Source organism: Anabrus simplex, chromosome 4 (assembly GCF_040414725.1).
Source record: "Anabrus simplex isolate iqAnaSimp1 chromosome 4, ASM4041472v1, whole genome shotgun sequence".
NCBI lineage: Eukaryota > Metazoa > Arthropoda > Insecta > Orthoptera > Tettigoniidae > Anabrus > Anabrus simplex.
The window spans coordinates 448,898,443-448,924,288 of record NC_090268.1 but is presented as its reverse complement, the minus strand read 5'-3'; the positions used below and the strand labels follow the sequence as shown (position 1 = coordinate 448,924,288).

Below are 25,846 nucleotides of genomic sequence, written 5' to 3'. Positions count from 1 at the left end.
CAGTAACAACGGGGCGATTAAAAGCAATCCGCAGACATCCGTGATCCGTGAACACTGATCGTTTTTTTTATCGGCTGGCGGGGAGGGTTCGAATAGTGGAAAGTACCAGACCGAAACTATGCCCGTTTACTTACATGTTTCCTAGGAGTACGCGATGAGTCTTAAAATCTCATTTCACTACACTGGCGGCGGGAAAAAGAAACGACTTTTTCAGGGTTGAATTTTGAGTTATTTAGTGAACTGTGGTGCTATAATTTGGAATAGTCCTAATTTGTAATTCTAGACCAGTTCATACTACTACTAAGAGAGCCTCTGTATTAAGTGTGCACACTGCTCATTCAAAACAGTTCGTCAGAGTACGGATCGGGTAGCTAGTATACTATGATGAACAAGTGTGACGTACCAGCAATATAAGAAAATGTAGGAACCAGAGGAATGACATGCTAAAGAAGAATGTTATTTAACTCCCCAGGTATTTCCTTCCAGCATCCATACATGCTGTTATACTCGGTACGCAGCAGTAATCCCATCTATCGGAGTTGAGTGTCAGCATAAGAGACAAAGAACATCACAACAAACAATGGTCAACGTGATGTTATTGTTGGTCGGTGTTACGCGCTTTCGATTTTGTAGGCCTTCATATGTAATTTTCTTCCGATTCTGAAATACCACTCTTACCTTAGTCGGTACGGTAAAACAGAATAACAAATAAATTATCAGTAATTGTAATCTCTAAAAATTCTGTAATGTAGTATTTTTCGATAGGACCAATGACATAGGTATTTGAAAATTAAATTTTAGGCTCCTTCCCCTAAACTACCATTTCATTCATTTTATCGCGGCTCGGCGTTGATATGGAATGAGCAACAAAAATGCATATTCACAAATATCTCTGTTAGCACAGCCGCTACTGTTAAAGTGTATAAAACATAGGGAACTCTTTATCACTTTAGTTACGTAGTATTTATCAATACGGCCACTAGACCCTAAACATATAAATATCTGAGAATTAAATTTTAGGTCTTCCCTTAAACTACCATTTCACTCAGCGCGAATAAAATGACTTATATCCTAGATTGTAGTGGCTCATACCCCGACTGTACATACCGATTTTAATTAAATTATCTTCATCCGTTTTCTCGTGGTGCGTGTATACGACAGACAGACAGACATTACGGGAAAGTACAATATGCATTTCCTTGTTACGGTGGACATGGCCGATACAGAAATACCATTCCTTTCAAATTCTGAGCAATGTACAGACAAACTTCCCCCGGATAAATAACTAAATAGAAATAAAGTAAGTCGGAAATAAGGCTTTTAGCGGATGATGTTATTCTGTTTAAAGTGACAAATAAGTTACAAGATTGTGAACAACTGCAAAATGTTTGTTGTAAGATGGACTGCAGGTTATGGTATAATGATAAATTGGGTTAACACTCAGTTTGTGAAACAGTAAATAGAAAACGAATCGTCCTTATGTAACTATCTAGGTGTTAATATAAGGAAAGATATTCATTGAGGCAATCACATAAAAAGGATTGTAAATAAAGGGCACAGATCGCTGCACATGGTTCCGAGGGTATTTAGGGGTTCAGTAAGGATGTAAAGGAGAGGCATATATACCTCTCTGGCAAGACCTCCAAGTATACGGGACCCTCACCAGGATTACTTGATTCAAGAACTGGAAAAAATCAAAAGACACGCAGCTCAATGTTTTCCGGGTGATTTCCGACAAAAGTGTAGCTTTACAAAAATTATGGAAAATTTGGGAGAAAGGAGACGAGCTGCTCGAATAAGTAGTATGTTCGCAGCTGCCAGAGGAGAGATGCCGTGGAATGGCACTAGTAGACGAAGTTCGAGTGGTGTCTTAAAAAGTATGAAGATAAAGCTGGAATTCAGGAAGACAAATTGGGGCAAGTATTTATTTGTAGGAAGGGGAGTAAGGGATTGGAAAAGTTTATCAAGGGAAATATTCTATAAAATTCCAATTTCTTTGCAACTATTTAAGGAAAGGTTAGGAAAACAACAGATAGGAATCTGCCATCTGGGCGATTGCCCTAAATGATGATCATTAGTGATTAGTTGATTGATTGATCGATTTATTGATTGATTGATTGATTGATTGATTGATTGATTGATTGATTGATTGATTGATTGATTGATTGATTGATTGATTGATTGATTGATTGATTGATTGATCGATCGATTGATTGATTGATTGATTAAGTCCATCTATTGCTGTATACGATTAAATTTAATATATCTATGGCTATATGAGGATTTACCGAAGATGCAGAATAACTATATTAAGTTGGAGTTCATAGCGAATATCAAGCCGATCTCCATGGAGCTAGTGGTGCAATACTTAGGAATAAAGTAGTAGAGAATTTCACTTATCCAGGCGAGTGTATAGAGCTTACAAAGTCTGAAAAGGAAGCCTTCTTGTTAACCACGAACAAGGCAGAAATGGTTTACCGGCAAAATCTCAACTTCAACCTCAGAGAATACTGCATGGGCAAGAGAATGTCTCGCGATTATGAAGAGAAGTTTCATAGAGAAACTAAAAGCGAAGGAAAGTAAGGTCCTGAGTAAAGTCTTTGGCCTGATTTGAGGCAATGGTGGGTGCAGAAGGAGAGACAAGCGTAACTTAACCTGACGCATGGGAAAGATAACTGGACTCAGTTCAAAATAGGAAGGTCGTTTTCCATGATTACCTGACAATAATGAGTTCTACCACACTGTCCAAAAGGATGACAGGACCAAAGCAACCAATTTCACCGAGGTGGAGGAGGAGTTTCTTAATGTGGAGGGCCGACGTGATCACAAGATTCAAGAGAAAGTTGGAGGAGTCGTGCCTTTCAGGAAAATCTCAGACTGAAAGCAGGCAAACAGTGGACTGAAGATAGGGAGGAGCTGACCAGAAGTCTTCCGTATTCACGAGTCTGGCACTCTGTCATTGAGCTGCTTCATGCAGACTTGAATGTTCATCAGGGACATTAAGAATAGTGGACTCGACTTGCTTTGCCCAAAGCGACAGGTGAAAATGTAAATCCACAGCCTGTTTCGACCGGGTCAGGAATGGAATTAATGAAGCCCCCATCTAGCAAGGTGGCGCACTCTTCTGGGCAATAATTAATGAATGACAGATGAAATGAAATGATACTGGAGAGTGTTGCTGGAAGATGACAGGGAAAACCAGTGTACCCGGAGAAACATCTGTCTCGCCTCCGATTTGTCCAGCACAAATCTCACATGGAGTGACAGGTATTTGAACCACGGAACCCTGCGGTGAGAGGCCGGCGCGCTACCGCCTGAGCTACGGAGGCTCGAAAGCGATAGACATCCATAGAAAAACCTCAGGGTTCTAAGGGAAATCAGAAAATAAACCCAGTTTGCAGTTGCCAAGTAGCATGTCTGATCATCAGACATATCGTCCAAGGGCGCAATATCACAGTGGCACGATGTAGTGGTGTGTGTTATGTGTACAAGCGGTTGAGTGAGTCGAAAATCTATCGTTTGATAATTTTTATCTTCGTAATTATTTGCAATCGAATACAAAACGTTTGTTACCACGCGCTAAATAAGTAACTAATTCTCTGAAAGGGTTAAATGTAACGGAAGTTGAGACGACGTGGCACGGAGTTGGCCGAAACTAAATAAATATTTAATATTAGTAAGCAGTAGTACATTTAACGGATACCTGCCCTCGAACAAGGGGTATCGTACGGACAGAGCATCAAAATAATAGTAATATTTTACAATGCGAGTTAAATTTTCACACCATTTATATGACAAATTCAGCTTATATTTGCCACAAGATTTAAGAAACACCAGAGTGTGAAAATTGTATCCCATAGGAATTATTTCTGTGGACAGAATTCCGGGACTCAGACGTCTAAAACAATCTGTAAAAAAACACATCGATATATTTGAAATATATCTGTATCGTCGTCCCTTGAGCATACCTTGGATATTGAAATTTTCAAACATCGAGGTCCTTCGTTGGATGAAAAGAAAATTTTCCCTTTGCGAAAAGCTAATGATCAATGAATGAAACAAAGTCCTAAGTAACTACTAATGTGACGTCACACATTTTGTCGCGTTACAAACATTTTCGGATGAACGCACCCAGAAGGCATGTTTAGTGGAACTTTCGAAGTTATTAATCCTAGGAATGAGATGTACTTCTGGAGGGAAGCATGAGGAGTAAGAATGATCCATAACATGAATAAGAGAATAAGGCGAACATATGTTAGTAGATAAAGGGTGAGTTAGGTAGATACCGTATAATTTACACACGTATTAGTGAAGCAGGTAATTGAATTGAAGGACTGAATTCAGATAACTGGTTGTGGCCGAGGTGTCCCGGTGCTTCAAATTTAGCAGATGGCTTTTGTTGTACACATCTCCGATATAATACACATTTTAAATAATTGGTACCCAGGAGAAGTTCAAGGAAGAATTTGCTTACAGTATCGACTCCGCCAAACAGCATGTCGATGGCCATAACGCAAGCGACCATGGGGTCATCACTGGACAGTAGCAGTCTCTCCAACATACTGTCCGCAGGCTTGCTCTCGATACGATCCATGGCTTCCTTAATGTACTTCATGGACACCCTGAAAGTAATCAGAATTGTACAATTATTGTTAATTCTAAATTCACCGAGTATATTTTAAAGCTATCTGGAGGTTATAGATCTGGATTAAACAAAATCCATATTCTATTCATTTATTTTTGCCCAGTTAGGCTAAATCCGTTGCTCATTTATAGTCTAGTCACCTAATGCTGAATGTTTACAGTTTACGCTTTTCAGTTTTTATTCCAGAGGAAATGAACCGGAGTAAGTGAGGTGTGGGTATAGATTGTTGTGGCCAGCTATGAATGGAACCTCCTTCCACAGGAGGTAATAGGGTCATCACACCACAGCTGCTTTACACGAGTGTGCTCAAACCTTCTCCATGGAATGAGCTCGTAGTACGACAGCATTCCTCCTTCTTCTGCTCTTTCATACTACAATCGTTTCTGCCGGTAAAAGTAAGCAGTGCTGGTACTGAGTTGCTAATCCCAGTTTAAGTCATCTTATCCTGATCCCAATTTTAGTAATGTTTTTGCCAACAGTTGTAGCATGATTACAAACACTTTCCTTAATATGGAAAGTGGCTGGTATTTAACAGTACATTGTGAATAACAGTATGGTTATCTAGATTATTATTGAAATTTTATTAATTTCTGTGTTGGTATTATTATGGTATTTCACACTGAATGCAAAATGTCCACTTGTTTATATATTGTTGTATATTAGATAGCAGAGTAGCACAGTAATTTGTTTCAATTTTGCATGTTACATATGTATCCCTTAATTAATTGTAATCCAGGGACACGTCCCTAACTTTGCCAGTTAAAGTAAACCATACATCTACCTAACGTCTACCAAAAATCTACAAGAAATGTTAAGCTGTCATGTCTTTGTTTTTGAAATTATGCAGTTCCAGTCTAACACAAATTTGCCGCGTTCAATTAAAATAAGAAAATGAACAAAGATTTATGAACCTCAAACTGGATTCGATTGACACCTTCAGGAGAATATTTTTTGCCCATTCGAATTTCTAACAACATTGAGTCAGCCAGAAATACAATATAAAGACAGTAACCATACAATGCAAACGTTATTATTAGGACAAAAAGAACCAGTAGTTGCTTCATCAACTTTCTTCACTTTTTACATTCATGTTAGATTGGAACCTCGTAATCTCAACAAAAAAGTCTGATCCAAACACAGTGAGCTAATGTAAACTTGGAAGTGTTTCATATGATATCTAAAACTTGTTGGACTAATTTGAGACAAATGATGGAGGAGGCGGGATGAAATGTAACGCTGATGCTGAATAACTTGGGTTTGTTGAGCTTTTTAGTGCGTGTTTAATAGTATAATGTCCGAAATGGAGGGTGGAAATAAAGAACTGCGTAATTCTTGAGCTACTAGAGATAGATGGAAGCAATCTATCCAGGTGTTAGCTGAGTCAAGGGAATATCAGGGCGCTGAAAGTCTGCAGTTTCATGCACAAAAACCAGCTAACCGAGGGAGAAATTTAAATCCAAATGCCCCTGATTATAACTGCCAGGGACGTGGGCAGATAAATAAAATGCCTACTTTTAATGAGGAGGTAGGTTGTGCTCCAGAGGTTGCGCATCCCTTAGGTCAGAACTGGACCACTGTGACAATAGACAGATTGGTTATAAAATCAGGCGACTTTTAAAACTACCCAATCTAAATTAACAACAACATTATTAAACAACTTCGGTCATTTACCCTAGAATTAATCAACCCCGTGTCCATTATCTCGTGGAGACTGGAGCTAGCATCAGTGTCGTATAGAAGGCACTTATTTCAGAATTACAGACTCGAACTCACGTCCCTCTAATACGAATTTCTAATTTCTAGAGGAACCACTCCCGACCACACCACCGTGTGCTAAAAGCAAGGCATATCTGGATATCAAGGTGGGAGCCACCTTATATCACACCAATTCTCAGACATCTTTCGTGAATACAAGGCTGTTATCGACATGGATCAGGATAAAATTCGGTTTAAAATCAACTCGGACCAGTAAGATATAAAATTGAACGAGCCTGGGGATGTTGATAGCGAAGAAAGGATATGGATGGTTCATACCGACTCGGAAAAGAGAGAATGGGAAGACCTATTCCGACATTGGGACAACAGAGGGAAGAAATTTATCGTGATCGCAATTATGGAAAAAGATGGCGAGGAGCCATAATTTGAGGAACTAGTTTCGGGGAATGTAGAAGGAGCAATGGTGGGTGAAGATGATAGGAATTAACTCAGGACAGTTTTCCTGAAGCATAAGAATATCCTCGGAACAAAACCAGGGAAAATTCCGAAATTTTAAAATAGATTAAGTGTCACTAGCTGGGAACCACTTCGGCAAAGACCCTATCCGATTGCTGAAAAACATTACGCGAATTGAAACCAATTATCAAAGATATAGAGGAGAACGGCATTATCTCTAAAACACCTACGCCGTTTTTTAAATCCGCTCGTCCTTGTCGAGAAATCAAACGGGCCTTTAAGAGTTTGTCCTGACGCGATAGCTATCAATCAACGTTTGGTACCCCAGCACAATCAAGCCCCATGTATCGAGTATTCTAACTGTTAGAACAGACATACGCTTACAAACGTCTACCTTTCGGTTTGATGACCACGGGTTCCGCGTTAATTAGAGCCCTAGATCTTATTTTGAGCGATCGAATAAAGAACTTCACTGTCCGGTATATTGATGATATATTCATTGCGAAAGAGACATTAGTGTAACATTTAGAACAACTTAATGAACTTTTGAAAGATCTACAGAAGAATAACTTCAAAATTAACATTGAAAAATCAAATTTATGTCAGCGAAAATTTTGTTTTCGGGGCATATGATAGACTCGGAAGGCGTGGTTCCTAACCCCACAAAACTCAATACCATTCAAGACTTCCCTACCTCAACAAGAGTAAAGCAAGTCAGACAATTTCCGGGTGTATGCAGTTTCTTTGCGAATCACTTCCCGTCATACACGGAAACGGTGGCACCTCTTCAAGACCTACTGAAGAACAATCAGTGGAAACGGGTTGAAACTTGCGAAGAGTCATTCAGAAAGACAAACGAACCTTTGGCTAAAAGCGTAAAATTGGGATGTCCAGATTTTCAATCGAAAATTCATTGTTCAGACAGAGTCGTAGACTAATGAAATCGGCACTGTTCTCTACCAAGAGACACCAGAATCGTATGGGAAAATTAAGTACTTGAAAATGATGAGCAGGAAATTGCGAAAGCATGATTTTATATACACTGTCGCCGAATTGGAGATGCAGGCCTCAGTCGCCGCCTTGTACTTTTCCAATTGGAAGTAGTTATGCATTCGTAGGCTAAGAGACAATTTTCTCAATTCAGGCTTTTCCTGCGTTTTGCTGGCCAAGACTTCAAACATCAATATAAAAATATGAAATGCCAACATTCTTCAGTAAATTTTCCCGTAAATTAAACAAATCTAAGCGCCACACGATTGAAGTCCATTACTGTGTTTAGCATTTGAAGACCAAGTATCATTTTAAAAGGCAATAGTAGACCAACCGACTACACTTGTAGATCAAGGCTGCCCCTTGGTCTACAAATGCTTTGGTTCTTAATGTTGATGCTTAGTTATGGCGGGCTTTTGGTTTAAGAATGAAGGTTCTTTTACTTAATACTGCATTCTTCATCTGCATTGTTTAGCAGCTGCCGTATATTCTGGCGGGCTTGTGTGTCTAAGAATGCATATTTCCTTCTTTATAATCCCACTTCTGTATTGTTTAGCAACTGCTGAAGCATTTACAAATGTCCCAGTAAGCTCTAAACACGCATCCTTCAAGAGGAAAGAAAATGATAGAAGCATTACGAATAACTGTTAAGAAAACGGTGAGATATATATTTCATATTCGTATTAAAACGGATAGAATGGTAAGGTTTACAATAGGATATTTAACATATTTCAGTATCTATTTTAGACATCTGCACAAGATCTGCCTTTAGACAAAGAGAATGCTGAACACCGCGTACAATATATGAGTAATGCCGCAGAACACTTTCAAACCAACTTTCTTATAGCTACTGAACGTGGCGCCAATTTGATCGCCCTAAAACGGACATGATACAGTCCACCTTCAGTCAACCAGGACCTTCTGTCTTCTGATATTTCACTTCCAGTTGGAAAACAATGTGTAAATGGTTCGTCTGAAATCATCACATTTGATGATTTTATGTCAAATTTGAGTGCCAGTAATAGTTCCGACTGTACAGCTCAGGTATTTGTTGAAATCGAAGTGTCCGACCCTGAGTTGCGTGTTAATAGAAACAAAATTAGGGAATAAGCCACTCTGGCGAAGATGTACGTGTGCTAAACGAATGAAAAGCCTCAGATAAAGTGCGATGATATTCCACGCTTATATCACAAGTGCTCTGATAACAGTATTCTGTCAAACAACCTTTCTATTATAAATCAAAAATTTCCTAGCAAATCAGGAAATAATTTATGCTAAAATTGTGACAAAATGCTGGTAACCGGCACCTGCAATAATTTCTTTCCACAAGGAAACACTGGGACATCAAATGTGGAGATTGAATTGGACACTAACGGTGCTATTTCAGATGGCCGATCAAGAAAAGGAAGAAAGCGAAATTTTGAAGATCAAACGTGACAAACTAATAAAAGGAAGGTGAATACCAATCAAGACTACAGCAATACCAGGGGGATAGTCATATTCGGTAAAGAATTTCGGGATTAGAAATGTAATTGCAGGCACAAATGCCACGCATTAGTTACAGTGGAGGAGAGACGAGCAATATTTACTAATTTTCATAAAGGTGGCTCTTATGAAGCTAGATGCCAAATAATAGCAGGAATGGTTAAAGAGGTCAGTATAAAGCGGAAGAGAGCAGTAGGATCTGAGGAACGGAATGCGTCCCGAGAGTATTTTCTGTGCAATAGGAAAGTGTGTAAAGCAATATTTTTACAAAATTTACGAGTGTCGAGTTGTGTTGTTGACAAAGCTTTAAAAGAAATGAAGCGATGTAAAATCGTGGATGGGAGAGCGAGTGTTGGAGGACATAATAAAATGCCATGAGTTAAAGTCCTTGAAGTATGTGAACACATTTCAAAATTTCCGACGTATAAATCACATTCTTGTCGTTCACAAACAAAGGCAGAGTATTTAAATCCAGGCACTACTCTCAATGTGATGTACGGTCTCTACTGTGACAACTATGCGAATCCTGTTTCTTTAGCATTGTATAAAAATATTTCTAACAAAGTTCAACCTAAAGTGTAAAACACTAAAGGAAGACACATGCAATACATGTGATGCTCTTACCATGAGGAATCATCACGATTTGATACTTCACTAGAAAAAGAAGAACATGAAAGTCAGTTAGAGAAAGTAAAACTTGCAAGGAATCCCATAAAGTAGAATTTCATGCAGGCTAAAACGACACGTAGAGAGAAACTGAATGAATTTCGTTCGATTTGGGAAAGACATCGTCACTCCCAAGAACACCAACAAATATAGTGTTATATAAACGCCAACTTGTATAAGTGCGGTATTGATGATTCTAAAGACTAAAGATTTTGTTACGTGTGGGTGGAAGGAGATCCTGGAACAGGAGCCCAAGAAATTGGATCTTGTTTAAGAAAATGCTGGCTCATGTATCATCCGAGAAAACACATTTGATTCTCTGATCAGATCCTTGTGGGGCCAGAATCGAAATATAAAAATATATTTGTTGCTGAAAACTATTCCAGAGGAACATCCTAGCCTATTGACTATCTCACAACGCTTTCTAGTTCCTGGGCATATATTCCTGAAAAATGACGGACTTCGGTGATACTGAGTCTGCATTCAACTTCCAGCAACGTCTGCATGTGCCAAAAGATTACATTAAAATAATGAAGTCTTGCAGAACGAAAAATCCTTTACAAGTCTTCCAAATAGTAAAGGAAGATTTTGTAGGTACATCGGCAATAGAAGGCGTGATCACCAACAGGAAGAAAAGCATTGAGGGTGAAAAGGTGAAGTGGTTACTGTTCAAGGAAATCCACCAGAGGAAATGAGAGCCTCGGCTAGTTTTTTGGAAAAGGCATGTAAGGCAGGAAACCTTCACAGAAATAAACATTGGGAAAGAGACTGGTCGAAAGTCTGTTGGTGACAGCCTACATTTCTCACGAAAACTGCTTAAACGGTGGCTCGAATGGAAACCAATAAACTCAGAAAAATTACGTGTTCTGAAGTCCATGTCTCACTTGGTCCCTAAAGACTGTTTGGAGTTTTATCAAAAGATAGTTAGTTCTCCTACCACAACTGATGATATCGAAGTTTTATCAGGGAAGCCTGATTTCCAAAATAACTCGTGAAGTCGTTTGTGATGGAGAACTTTACTCGTTTTCGTACGCTGATTTTAGTATTATTATTTGCATCTTTCAGTTGTGAAGTTCATACACTATAATGAACATGGGAATGGGTGCTAATCAAAGAGTTATTGTTTACTGAGTCGTGAATTTTATCCCCCACCAATTTTAAAATCTTGGTGTATGTTGGTGAGCTATTTAGGTCGTTTGTATCTATTGAATTATGCTTGCTTCTTTTGCACCACGCCCGTCGGTGTGTTATAATAGAGGTGTTCTCTCCCTGTTCCTAACTTATGGCTCCAGGGTAAGGAACTTTTCCGTCCTGGGCGTCCCTTTGCTCTTGCTTTTTCCTTGAGTCTTTGTTTCTTACTTTCATGCCCCGAGCGCTGACGTACACCTTGGGTCATTCCCCTCCCACTGAGGCTACCTCGCCTCGCCGGGCTGTGGGACACTCACCTGCTGCACTTTGAGTAGATCACTTTTCTTTCGTCGACACAAAGACCGTGAGCATGGGAGGTAAGATGTTGAGGTTTTCAAAATGCTATTAGGGTAATGAGAGGAACTAAGAAGTAGTAATGTGAAGCCATGTATCTGGCATCTTTGGTTGGTGTGCTGATAACAGCAACCTATCATTGTGAAACGTACTTTGAAACTAAGTGTAACTTTTTATATTCGAAGTCTTGTTTTAAAGCTATCATTAGCTATTGGTGGGCACTTGAGCCTTCGTTATCTATGTTTTTCCTTATAGTCACGGTAGGAGCTAAGGAAATGTTATCACAGGTTCGCAAAAATTAACATTGCGCCTTATACTCTCATCCAAGTTCTGAACAACAACGCGCACAAGGTACGCAGTATCGATGGAAATACGGAGGCAATTTACAACGTGGCCAACTTGCAGTTCTATAATACACCAGGGCAACTTTAAGAAGATTACTCGAATGGAGGTGAATTAGATCCAGAAGAACAAGAGGAACGAGGTGACAAAGAGGAAGACGAGGACCTCGATCATGTAAACCCAGTAGAAGGAGCAGACGAGAGCGAAGAAGCTGTCAACGTCATGTGCCCATCAGACATGCAGATACATTAAGTGGTTGAGAAGACAAGTCTAGAAGATCCTTATCCTGAATTTCAACGGCAATTACGTTTGAAGGGGGCCTTCTTATTGGTGATTGCGACCATCAAGAAAGAAAACACATTGCGTATGGCAGAGAATGAGGGGATAAGAAATCACGCGCGCGTAAAGTAGAAAACAGAAATTTACAGGTATCACACAATTGTAAAGAAATAATAAAGGATAAGTGTACGAGGATTTATCTGCGATCAATCCTCATAGCGAAGAAGGGGTGTGATGTGCCGTATCAGAGCCATGAATTAGTGATCCAGACACATATATTCAAAACTAGCAAATGTACCCGTGCTTCGCTACTGTACTCTACATTGCATACGGATATCGAAGACTGGCAACACCAAAACCGAGTTGGAGAGTTTCCATTATAATAGCAGGCCACTATCCCTAACGCCAGTCACATTTTAGATGGGTACATTTGTTTATAATGGGAGGCACCCTTGCCTACTGACAAAAAGAATCGGGTAAAAGAGTTTTCAAAAAAACTGCACGCTCCCTTGTCTTCTGCTAGTCCAATCGAGAAGGGCAATGGCGCACAGGAGTTGGAGGATGACCCCATTCCTAGTGCCAGTCAAAGTCGATGTGGTGTGGACTGATTACAATAGCAGACGCCCTCCTTCGGACAGTCACTATCGATTTGCAAAGTATTTAATAAAAATGGCAGACATACCCTTTCGAGATCGCTACTAATTGACTTCAGTGAATATAGATCATCATATGGAAGTATGTGGATGTTTAGCTTAATTTACAGAATAACTGCTGCTGCACGGGTATATCATATCGACAAACTGATTGTACGATAAGATGCCTCTGGCCACATTTAGCTATCTGAATACCTGGCCCTATCATATGTCCAAGTATCTCATCTATTTAAAGGTAAGAGGTTTCTAGTAAAGTTGAATATGTTGGAAATGGTGTAAGCTCTTCACACATTGAATTACTATGTACAATTCAAATACTTATATAACAGCTTAAAACATAGAATTTAGCAAAAATAAGGCTACTGGGTTGGCCAATAATCGTGTATGATTTGATGATCCTATCTTTCCTATAAGTGATTCAAACCATCAATTATACGTGTACAAGGGGCAAAATTTTGGTACAATAAGGAAAGGGAGCCCAATTTCACGTATAAAGGAAAGGGATACGACAAAAAGTCGTAGGACCAAAGTTGTAGATCACTCCAAATTGAACTGAGATTGTGCCATCCGTTTTGTGATACGACTTACCGTTTAGCCAATCAATACCTCAAAAGGAATGTCTGCACAGTCATGAAATGAAAAGTCGTATGGCTTTTAGTGCCGGGATATCCCAGGACGGGTTCGGCTCGCCAGGTTCAGGTCTTTCTATTTGACACCCGTAGGCGACCTGCGCGTCGTGATGAGAATGAAATGATGATGAAGACAACACATACACCCAGCCCCCGTTCCATTCGAATTAACCAATGAAGGTTAAAATCCCCGACCCGGCCGGGAATCGAACCCGGGACCCTCTGAACCGAAGGCCAGTACGCTGACCGTTCAACCAACGAGTCGGACTGCACAGTCATTAAATTGCCTCCATATTTCGATACCTTTGGGGGTAAAAAGTGAAAAATATGAACATCTTGGAATTTTCCATCGGTTACGGACTAAAAGCTATAATTTCACCAAATTTCAATTTTCTACCTCGTCTGGCAGGTTGTGCCGCCATCATGATTTGGGTGGACACGATATAAAAATTAGGAGATTGCTGAAAATTTTTTAAGCCCACGAAACCTTCAGGTTGTCGGTTTGGATAAATTACACGACTGCGTTCTTATACTGAGCCCAAAATGTGACGCCCCCAGCGTGCCCCCTTGAGGTAATTTTGAGAAATTCCGATTTTTCTGGGGATCCTGGGGTCATCAGCTTCTCCTGTACAAGTATCAAATTTCTGAAATTTCTGGAAGTGCCTCATTAATTCACGTCTTTTTTCATTTTTAAATATTTATATATACATCGCTATAAACCGACTTGCTTTTATACAGATAGATGACAGATAAGCATGAGCACGTTGAAAAGTGCAGACATCCACTTAGATATTCATAACTCATAAACTGTGCATGATATTAACAAACGGTTTACGGCATCAGACGCCCCATTCATCGCTCTACATGTTTGGTTCTAAACCATTTCGCCGTATCTCCCATATTTAGGGGGTAAATTGGGTTCAATACTTTCAATAGAGTGAAATTTGGGTACATTTTTAACGTTTTACATTACATTTTGCCCACTTATGTATAAGCTAGAATCATGGAATTTGGTCCACATATGGCCCTTGATAGTGTAACTGTTCTTCCCTTCATCAAGACACTTGGGGAGATGAAAGTTATTATCTTGGGACACATGAATATCAAATAAACTATTTGTGGCTTGCCCGCAAATAGAAACAATTAACATTCCATGGTTTCCCATTTCTCTATGTAATGTTTGGGCGCCAGGATTACAGTTTTAAACAAAACTGTAAACCAAAATTTATATTTACTAGCATAGAGACTTATAATTAAATCACAGGGGTAGGATTTTAAATAATTAACCATTAAGTATCGCTTAAGAAAGAAAATTAACGCAATATAAAATACAAATGAATTTATTATACAAAAAGAATGAGATGAATCGGAAAAGTTTCCTTAAAGCGTGGAGGAATTTAGAATTTACTTTACTCAATTTGCTATTTGCTTGCTTTATCTAATTGAAGCTCACCAATTGCAGCTTCCGTTGAAGTCATCTGGTTTCCGTGGTAACTCGTTCTCTTCTTCTCGATGTAGACTTTGCTCCATGGACATCCTTCCTTCCTTCTCTGATATGGTACGGGCTATCTGGACTAGCACTCCCTGCTTGCCTAGTCTTTAAATTAGACATTGGCCCTATACTTGTAAAAACTGATCAGCGTTGATCGTACGAGGAGAAAATTCAGAGATATGAATTTTTCCATATTAGTAGAAATCTCAATCCAACTGAGCTCTACTATTTATACGGTACAGACTTATACCAAAATTCCATGGACTTGAACTAAACATAGTTCTTCGTCCAGAATATTTACTGAAAATAACACAAGCCGTAAGCTTGTTTTGTCTCACGCAGATCCGATAACATTACCGCACCTAAGTACTCTATCGAAGCGACAACGCATTGTTTCAAAATCAAATAACGTCGTTCAAAGTAGATTTTCACAGTGGAAGTAGTAGTGATGGAGTAGTTAGCTTCACAGCATAAGTTGTACTTCGTTAGCTCCCGTTCTCGTGGTGAGAATCACTATATATCCGGGCTCACCTCCACTCTTGGTAACAGTTCAATCTCAAAACTCATATACAACAAAGTATCTGATTGGATAGATCGAATTATCAACTCCCCTTCTCTTCTTCCTCAACAAGTCCAGTAGGCGTGGCGATGATGTACTCTGCTGGTATGCAAGCCTCTCGCGCAGGTCGCTGTTTACTGCCTTCGCCAAAACCCATGACTCACTCAAAATCCCAGCTTTTAAGAATAACTTTCCGTACACACAAATATGAGATGAAATGAAAACAACTATGTCTCAACATATTGACCGTATTTACAACATAGTGAATTCCTATTCTACATAATATAATAATTTAAATAATAAAACGATGTTATCATATATACAATATGATTCAAAAAAGCCTTGATTACAAATGATTGACGTTGAATAAATATGTTATTACGAATAATTGCCGATGGCGGATAAACTTGATATCAAATGATATCGCGTAAAATGATATAATATTACATTAGTAGGGCTGGAGAAGCCTGGACGGTTACAATAGTGCCAATGTGGACGCCCAACTTGATGATCCTATCCTTCCTATAAGTGTGTCAAACAATGAAATATACTTGTAAAAATCACCAAATTTAGGAACAATCCAGAAATACGGCCAAATCTAACGTATACGACAAAAAGTCATAGGACCAAAATTGTAGATCACTCCAGATTGAACGGAGATTGTGCCGTCCGTTTTGTGATACGACTTACCATTTAGCCAACAAATACCTCAAAAGAAATTTTTGCACGGTCATTAAAATTGCCTCCATATTTCGATATCTTTGGGGGTAAAAAGCGAAAAATTTGAACATCCTGGAATTTTTCCGTCTGTCAGAGACCAAAAGCTATAATTTCACCAAATTTATATTTTCTACCTCGTCTGCCAGGTTGTGCCGCCATCTTGATTTGGGGGCGGGGTATAAAAATTAGGAAATCCCTGAAAATGTTTTAACCCACGAAAACTATAGGTTGTCGCTATGGGTAAATTACACGACTGCGTTCTTATACTGAGCCCAAAATTAGATGCCCCCAGCGTGCCCCCTTGAGGTAATTTGAGAATTTTCGATTTTTCTAGGGATCCTGGGGTCATCCGCATCTCCTGTACCAAGTATCAAATTTCTGAGACTTCTGGAATTGCCTCATTAATTCACGTCTTTTTTCATTTTTAAGTATTTATATATACATCGCTCCAGACCGACTTCCTTTTATATATATAGACTGTATTCAACATGTACTGTATTTGGCGTGCGCGGATCCGAGAAGGGGACGCGTGAGCAATGAACCCATGGAAATTTCCACCGAAGGAGCGAGTGTGACAGAGATAATTGTGCGATGGAAACAGAAGAGGACAGGTCTCGAGCGCGTACCACGTGGTAATATCGTGGGGACGGAAATCGCGCGGAGCCAAACTTCCACACAGATAATTTAGGTGGATAGCCAGTCTAACGGGACGAAAAGGTGGGGTTAGGTCAAATTTTCACCTTTATTTACACTATAATCAGGATAACTAATGACACCACATGCCTCTTCGGAATTAAGAAAAAAGATTGACCGGATGCGGTATGCTAAATATCCCGAGGAATGTAAATAACGCAGTTATGATTCTATCACCGGTCTAGAAAGCCAAGAGTAACGGACGAGACGATTCGTCGTGTGGACCTCACGGCACTTCGTAAACTGCTGTCCTTTGAGCTGAGCAGTGGTCGCTTGGTAGGCCAAGACCCTTCAGATGCCTAGCGCCATAGGGTTAGTTATTTAGTGATTCTATCACAAAATGAAAGCGTCCCCATACGATGCGCAGAACACATGGCCTGTTATGGGTATTCCCACGATTGCCTGAAAGGCAGCGATGATGCTTTGGATAACTGCAAGAAGGTTTACGATCGCACTGCTTCACTGATATTCTTAACGTCATTGGAATAGATTGATAATCTCTCTGAGAGTATTCTAGGGTCAGCCAGGCGCGCAGCCCTGTCAGTCTGGGAATAGTCACAGTGCTCACTCCACGTCGCTGAGAGTATTGTAGGGTCAGCCAGGCGCGCAGCCCTGTCAGTCTGGGAATAGTCACAGTGCTCACTCCACGTCGCTGAGAGTATTCTAGGGTCAGCCAGGCGCGCAGCCCTGTCAGTCTGGGAATAGTCACAGTGCTCACTCCACGTCAGTGAGAGTATTCTAGGGTCAGCCAGGCGCGCAGCCCTGTCAGTCTGGGAATAGTCACAGTGCTCACTCCACGTCGCTGAGAGTATTCTAGGGTCAGCCAGGCGCGCAGCCCTGTCAGTCTGGAAATAGTCACAGTGCTCACTCCACGTCAGTGAGAGTATTCTAGGGTCAGCCAGGCGCGCAGCCCTGTCAGTCTGGAAATAGTCACAGTGCTCACTCCACGTCGCTGAGAGTATTCTAGGGTCAGCCAGGCGCGCAGCCCTGTCAGTCTGGAAATAGTCACAGTGCTCACTCCACGTCAGTGAGAGTATTCTAGGGTCAGCCAGGCGCGCAGCCCTGTCAGTCTGGGAATAGTCACAGTGCTCACTCCACGTCACTGAGAGTATTGTAGGGTCAGCCAGGCGCGCAGCCCTGTCAGTCTGGGAATAGTCACAGTGCTCACTCCACGTCGCTGAGAGTATTCTAGGGTCAGCCAGGCGCGCAGCCCTGTCAGTCTGGAAATAGTCACAGTGCTCACTCCACGTCAGTGAGAGTATTCTAGGGTCAGCCAGGCGCGCAGCCCTGTCAATCTGGAAATAGTCAGAGTGCTCACTCCACGTCGCTGAGAGTATTCTAGGGTCAGCCAGGCGCGCAGCCCTGTCAGTCTGGGAATAGTCACAGTGCTCACTCCACGTCGCTGAGAGTATTCTAGGGTCAGCCAGGCGCGCAGCCCTGTCAATCTGGAAATAGTCACAGTGCTCACTCCACGTCGCTGAGAGTATTCTAGGGTCAGCCAGGTGCGCAGCCCTGTCAGTCTGGAAATAGTCGCAGTGCTCACTCCACGTCACTGAGAGTATTCTAGGGTCAGCCAGGCGCGCAGCCCTGTCAGTCTGGAAATAGTCAGAGTGCTCACTCCACGTCACTCGTCGCAAGAATCAGTCTCTTTGTGTGCTGATAGTCTAAGATATGTATGGTCTTATTCAGATAACAGTTCACCATGTATGTGTATGAGAGCGAACAAATTTAGAATAATTCATGTAACATTTAGAAACGGTTTGTAATTATTATTTAATATAAAATGGGGCATAAATTTAGTGCGGGACGGTAGCCCTGAGATCACCCTAGAGTGTGATTTGAACATTACATGAACGTGTGGCTAGTATTCTGCGTTGGTACTACAGCTTTCTTCAGCGGAGAATGAGATACTAACCATGTTCCAGGAAAGAGCTATTCAGTTTGTGACCCCTGATATATCATTGGTGATCATCCCTGACATGGAGTTTTAAAGCCTTCCCAGCATGACCCTGCCCGAGGCTCGCACGGAAGGCTCAATGGAGTATGTAGATAAGTGCTGAATCCCATTATAAGTGACTATGAACGTGTAGCTCGTAAATATTTCAGTATTAGGTTAGGATGTACTTTTATCACATTTAGGAGTTTAGCATAGGACGCTCTTGAGTGAGTTAATGTAGTTAAATTTGCAAGAAATTGTGCAGGCATCGTTGTAATTACACAACTTTAATCACGGTGATCGTGTAACTCAATTTTTGGGAACGCATTAGATGTAAAATTTCAGAATAGACGTTTTTAATTATACTTTTCAAACAACTCTCGGCACACAGTTCAGCAAACTCAGACGTTCGTCAAGATGTCGCCTGGAGAAGAGGATGTAGATGAATGCACACCAGTGACGTGGCAGTGGTTGCTCTTAAATTCAAAATCACCACAAACATTTTGGGTTCGTCCTTTAAACGTTAAAATAATTTAAAGTAATATGCTATATGAACTACGGAACTAAGAAGATTAGTGTCTGAATTGCACGAGCTGACCCCTGCAAATTTTGACCTTTTATTAAGTTCGATTGGGGACGAAATTACAAAGCAAGACAAGAAATTTTCGGAAAATACATAGCCCCAGAGGAAACAAACTACTTGCGACATTCAGGTGAGCGATGCAAAATAATAGAGCATGTAGTGGGGAAAATCAAGTTACACAAGAGTGTACAGTTCAGTGTAAGTTGGTAAATTGCCGAAGGATGTATCAGGGGCAGAAGGGACGGGATGGGAAGGGGAAGGCTCTGATAGTGCAAGATTCGAAGACAGCTCTTGCTCCTTTAGATAGTAGTACGGAAGTGTCATCATATCTATTTTAATCTGCCGCTTTCTTCCATCAGTTAATGTCTGTACATCTTCAAATTAAACTTTTCAAAAAAGAAAGAGTTGGGTTTTCTGCTCTCTCCGATGATGCCAGATATGTTGTTCTTGAGGTTATCGTGGGTTCTGCTACCTTATCAGCTGCAGTTTGCTTTATGCTTTTTTGCGAGGATGCAGAGTTTAGAACAAAAGGCTTGCCTTTACGTGTCAAGTAGCCTCAGCACAACTTCCGCCTGACTGAGACAGCCTGGAGCAAACAAAGCGTTTTTTCTCGGGAGTGTTAAAGAAGACAAGTATTGCGTGACGGTCCTCTCTCCGTCTTCACGGAAAAAGACCGTAGTTTTACGTAGGCTGAAAATAGCTAGAGCCCTGCGGGGATACACGAAGTAATATCCACATCCGCATGGTTATCCGCGAAAATCATAAACATTTAACTACCTGACACCAGAACTCCTACAGTCACAGATTTATGAGGAATTTTCTATTGCGACAACTGCCGACATGTTGATACTTGTCCCCCCCCCCCCTCCATTAATTGCTGGCAGGAGCCAGTTAGACTTAGGTCATCTTTACGGCTTCAATGTCTCATAGCTCGTTATATATCACCATTCACTCATACCAATGTCAAGGGTCGCCTAATCACAAGCAAAAGTAAGTGTATACCTGAGTTAAAATCAATAAACGTCATTATTTAGAAATTATCCTCAGTGCCACACAGTTTGTATCCGACAAGACACCAACTTCGCGAATATCCGCATCTGTGCAGAGCTCTAAGAATAGGTATTCCTACCTCCTGAGGATGGAACACTCCCTCCCGAATTCACCGTGGCCCACATCCTCACAGAGTGCCCTCGGTCTACAGAAAACACTCGAACTCATATTACCCGATGATGAGAATCCAGCTGATCTCGTCATTCTCTTTATGTGTGTGTGCGAGAGAGAGTGGATTAACCAAGGGCTATAAATATCAAGTGTTCAGTGTCCTTTTCGGCTAAAGGGGATACTTTCTGTTTCATTTTAAATTAATCCTCAAACACTTATTTTTAATAAATTATTTTAATTGTTGTCTCCATTTAATTTGTTCAGAACGGATGATTACCTGGTTCTGCGGCCCCTTAAAACAAAAATTACCACGACCACTCTTGGTACTTTCTTGTCCGTTACTTACAACATAGGCTATGAAACAGCCACTCCGTGTCCACCCACCTTTCACTCCTGTACGGCAATGGCGGTCTGAAATCCGACTGATTTAAAAGTAGTTGCGAGAGCTGACTACTTTCTTAGCATAACATCATCCAGGAGCATAAGTACTTGAAATAATTAAATTAATGCAGTGTTTGAGAAATGTAGTGGAATAGAAATCTATGATGTGACTTACTCGGTGAAGACATCCAGCGCCTTCACGTACTTCCTCCACATCGGAGTGCTGATGTACTTCCAGAGCGACGGCCTGAGGTCCAACTCATAGATACCCCGGAGCGTCACGTGGACAGCTTCTATCATCTTCTGAGGCTCCGAGTCCGGCTTCATGTCTGGAGAGAGGCAGCCCAGTCTCGTGTCCAGTGTCACTGTGGCGATCGCTGTGAAAAATATTTGTCTAATTGCTGGTAATATTCATGGTAGGGATTTTGGAAATGAGAAATCGGACAATGTTGAAGACTACAGAATGGCAGTCAAAACAAGTTTTCAGTGTCCTTCTAATTTTCATTTCCTTTCCTCACTCCACACAATTAGTAGGCGTTCTGGTTCCCTACATGCAAGGAATTCCTATCGTTACGTTGTTTTAGTGAATCAGAGGAGACTAGAGGGAATTCGATTTGCGGATGACATGGTGTTCTTAGCAGAAAATAAAAGAGTTCTGAATGGAAAGGAATAAATCAGTGGACAAAGCACACAAAATATTAAATATACCCAAGACTTTTAAGTCCTCTAGCAATAGAAATTGCAAGTATCTTACCACGTAATCTTTGAAGTTGCGGATACGATTCAATTAGTCTATCAACCCAGCTCCATACCCGGGCCAAATACGCAAATTAGCCTGTGAAAAACACCTGTGTTAATATACATCCTTGCCATATCCCAGCCAACTGGCTTGAAAATATACTCGCATGGGGCTTGAATCTTCTAACTCTCAAGGACAGTCGCACATCCTACCGCGCACTAGCCATGTGAGCTACTGCGACACTTGACCTACGGCACCCATTTCCCAGCCTTATACAGTACCGTGCTCCCGTGTTCTGCGTATCTGTACTCGTTTACGGGTTCATTCGCGGTACCCATAATGAATTAATAGTGGCGTTAACGATTCCTGCTGCCTGCTAGGCCGTAAACGCACGTATCGTTATATTAACCCGGTTTAGGGAGAAGGACCGATGACTCTCAGAACTGTAGTAAATGTGAAGGGATGCATAAAACTGGATCGCGAGAGGCTGGTGGACCACCCGGTGTAATACCGTAAGGTAGCACAGGATAGACGTATGCAAAATATAAGATTCGACCAGCCTCAAGATTAAAACTGTTTTTCAAAGACTTCATCGTGAAATAAAGTCTACTAAGCTTTTCCCCTATGAACTCTGTGTGTTATTCCCACATCATCTAGTGCCTTCGGGTAACTTCGATACACAAATGATTTAGCCGCACCCGAAAGGAAATACTCGGGCGCAGTCAGATCCTGGGCTTAGCAGTTCGTGATGCATCATGAACTGAAGCAGTTGTACGAAATGTGCTAATTAAATCGGGTACAGTGACACGATGTGGACACCTCCAATCAGGAAAAGGCAAATTAAATTGCAGCCACATATTTTCCGTAAAGTTTCCAGCAGCGCGGAAAACATTTTCCAGTAAACACAATCTGTCTTCAACAGTAGGCATTTTTACAGCACTGAGATAAAAGAAGAGCACCGGCACTCGCTGTTAACAATACTCTAGCCGACTCCCCGCCCCTCCTCTGCCGAACTGAACTCCAAGGTCAACAATGAACACGTGTGGTCGGTAGTGGTGCGAACCTAACTTTTCCCGCTAGTAGATCGAGCTCGCTGCGGAGTGTGTTTGCGGACGCCCTGTACTTGAAGTAATCCACCTATTTCAGACTGATATTCCCCACCAGATGTTTAATCTCTCTTATGTTAATGTAATTTTCGTCCAAGTCGAAGGCTAGTACTCCCTGGTCGGAGGAAGACATTATAATCCTTACAAAAGGCATTTATCTGGTCATTACTTACATTCCAAGGACCATTTGTATAGTTCATTGATGAAATCGCGTGGAACTTCGTTCTTGTTATCTCTGAAGTCCCGTATTCTGAAACAGAACAACAATAGCTATACACATGTTAAAAGTATACAGAACTACTCAAAGCATTTGACGCGTTATCCAAATATACGAAACGAAAATATTTTTTTATCATGGAATGATTTAATCTCTTTCTCTCTGCTGATCTACAGGGTGATACGTAAGTCACTCTACTAATATTTTGGGGGTAATGTTGAGCTAAAAGTAACATTAAAAATTGTTATATACAACATTTTCAGATATTTTTAAATTTCAGAGTAATGCAAAGAAAATAAAAAGTATTGCTCTAGGAGTTTATTAATTTACGGTTCAAAAATTCAACTAAGTTGCTGTACGTGAAGCAAGTTCACAGTAAATGCCAAGAGGAATTCTACCCAGCGTATCACAAACAAATCAAACAACGCGATCACAATTTCAACACAAAGTATGTAAAACAATACGGTCAGAGTTACCCCAAATAATGTTCAAAGTGAAAGTGAAGGCAGAGGTGTGCTCGTAGCCTGTTCAGTTCTATGTACACTGCCCCTGGTGGGATGTATACAACGAAACTTCTGAGAATTAACACATCATTATACCTTTCAGTGTTCAGTCTGAAAGCCCCTGTGAATCTATTAAACGTCGCCACAATTCTCTGTTTGCAACTGGTGCTGTGGCCTTATTTAGTTTTATACCTTTTATATTTAAATCGTAAGAAACTGAATCTAACCATCGTCGTCTTAACTCCCTCTATGCCTCTTACCCTCCATAACAGAGTCTATTATTCTCATAGGTAACCTATCTTCCTCCACTCGCCTCACATGACCATACCACCGAAGCCGGTTTATTCGTACAGCTTCATCCATCGAGTTCATTCCTAACTTAGCCTTTATCTCCACATTCCGAATAACCTCCTGTCATTGTTCCCACTTGATTTTATCAGTAATCATTCTCGCTACTTCCATGTTTGTTACTCCTAACTTTCGCTTTCGCGCGAGTAAAGCAAAGTTGGTCTGAAAACAAACCGAAAAGGTAGTATCGCCCGGGAGCTGATGACTGCTACTGCATTAGCTTTACTGCACCTCGATTCAATTTCACATATTGTATTAGAATCCTCAAGAACACACATTCTGAATACTAGAAATTATCTTGTACTTGAGAATTAAGAAGAGGTAAAATTCAACTCTTTAATCTTCTTCTCTGAAAGATTATTATTACTCTCGAGTCGAAAATATACAAATTTACAGTTTAATTTACAAGTAAGTTTGATGTACACATGTGAGATTGTCTCTTCATATTGCAATATGTCATGCGCTTGTCGTGCGAGAAGTACGGTTCAGGACATGAACATCGACAAGTTCCAACCACTTGTCCGCATATATAGAGTGGTACTGGGACGCAATCGTGTTTCTGCTCCCGTAAGAATATTTGATATTTTCGTTCCTTGCCCCGTGGGCGCCCATTGTTCCAAAGAGTGCCTTTGGGTAATTCCTTATGAACCCTCCCGTCCGTTACACTTGTTATATGATGTTAATGTTAAAAATCAAAGAGAGAAATAATAAGAAATCATACTCTATGTAAAACACCTACTTTACAGACCACTCCAAAATTATATAAAATTCAATGTTATTTCTCAATAACATAGATAAGTGAAAACTAGCAAAAGCATTTATTTACCATTGCTTAAAGATATTCATGACACAGAATTGCCCTGATGCCGATACCAATCATACTTTTCCGAACTTGACACACATTTTAGCAACTCATTTTTTAAATTTAATCATGAAATTCCTGCCAAGATATTTCTTTAAAATTGCATTGCAGCAATAAAATTGATTTAATAGATTTTACTTTCAGTCTACTTCTGTAATTTGTCCATTGTCAATTCTTTAAAGAAGAAGTTCTTTCCATAGATGCATTATGGCCGGGTAAACAGAAATAGAACTGAGGCAACTGGATTTATATTGCTTTAAAAACTGAACCCATTCATTACTAGCCAACATGGATAAAAAATAATTTTCATCATTAATCAACACGCTGCTCCCGGACAGAAGTAGATAGCGTTAGCATGGGTCAAGCCTGTTATCATGTCAACGTCAGGTAAAGACGTCACACTCTGATTCAGTATGACCAACCAAAAATTCTATTCACTTTCAAAAAGATTTGAGCAAAAATATAAATAATTTGCTCTGAATTTTAAAATTCAGGACATTTAGGGATTTTTAAAAATTAGGTCTTGACGTCGGGACACATGCTCAAATTCAGGACAATCCCGCTTTTCCAGGACGTATGGCCAGCGTACACAGAAGGCACTGAAGCACGTAGTCCGTGCTTTGTTCCTGCCCACATTCTCACCTTGTATCACTCGAACTGAACCCCTATTCCTTCAAGTTACCCCTGAATCTTCCCAATCCTGATCGTAGCCTGTTCAGGGATTTCCATCTCTCATTATGTCTAGCTGCTGGCATCCATCCGTGCACTTGAGGGTTCTTCTTCTTCCACAGCTCCATCCTTTCTCTGGTGAGACGATAAGCAACTCAGATGTCCGCAAGTACCGCTTCCGGGATCTCAGCCGTTGTTGAGGAGGTCTCTGTCCGTGTAGCGCGTGGGCGCTGCTCTGTTCCACTTTAAGCCCCTGCCTGTTGGCAACCACTTCTCTACGTACACGGGCTGGCGCTACAGCTTATCCGTCGGAGAAGGCCTCAAGGAACCTGTAATCAACCTGCAGGTATCATTGAGGGCCGTAACTACCTGCCTCGCATGAGATGAACTGTTCCAGACAGAGGAAGCATATTCAGCAAAAAAAAAAAAAACCCGCAGTGCATTTGCTGAAGTTGGGATTGTTTGAGAAATATCTATGTAAACTACTGATAGTGAATCTGGCACCCGGGTGGCAGATCTACATGAAGATTAGAT

The 25,846-nt window shown here is 40.7% G+C and overlaps 1 protein-coding gene across 3 annotated transcripts in view; it reads right to left on the bottom strand.

Annotated features, from left to right (window-relative positions):
• LOC136872816 (probable cytochrome P450 49a1) overlaps positions 1 to 25,846 on the bottom strand; it is a 225,947-nt gene that overhangs the window by 89,154 nt on the left and 110,947 nt on the right. For all 3 annotated transcript variants that reach the window (XM_068227324.1, XM_068227325.1, XM_067146654.2), the window contains exons 6-8: positions 22,887 to 22,963; positions 21,044 to 21,245; positions 4,475 to 4,622 (exon numbers count right to left, since the gene is read on the bottom strand). In XM_068227324.1, coding sequence (XP_068083425.1) covers positions 4,475 to 4,622; positions 21,044 to 21,245; positions 22,887 to 22,963 — 427 coding nt within the window. The remainder of the gene's footprint in view (positions 1 to 4,474; positions 4,623 to 21,043; positions 21,246 to 22,886; positions 22,964 to 25,846) is intronic.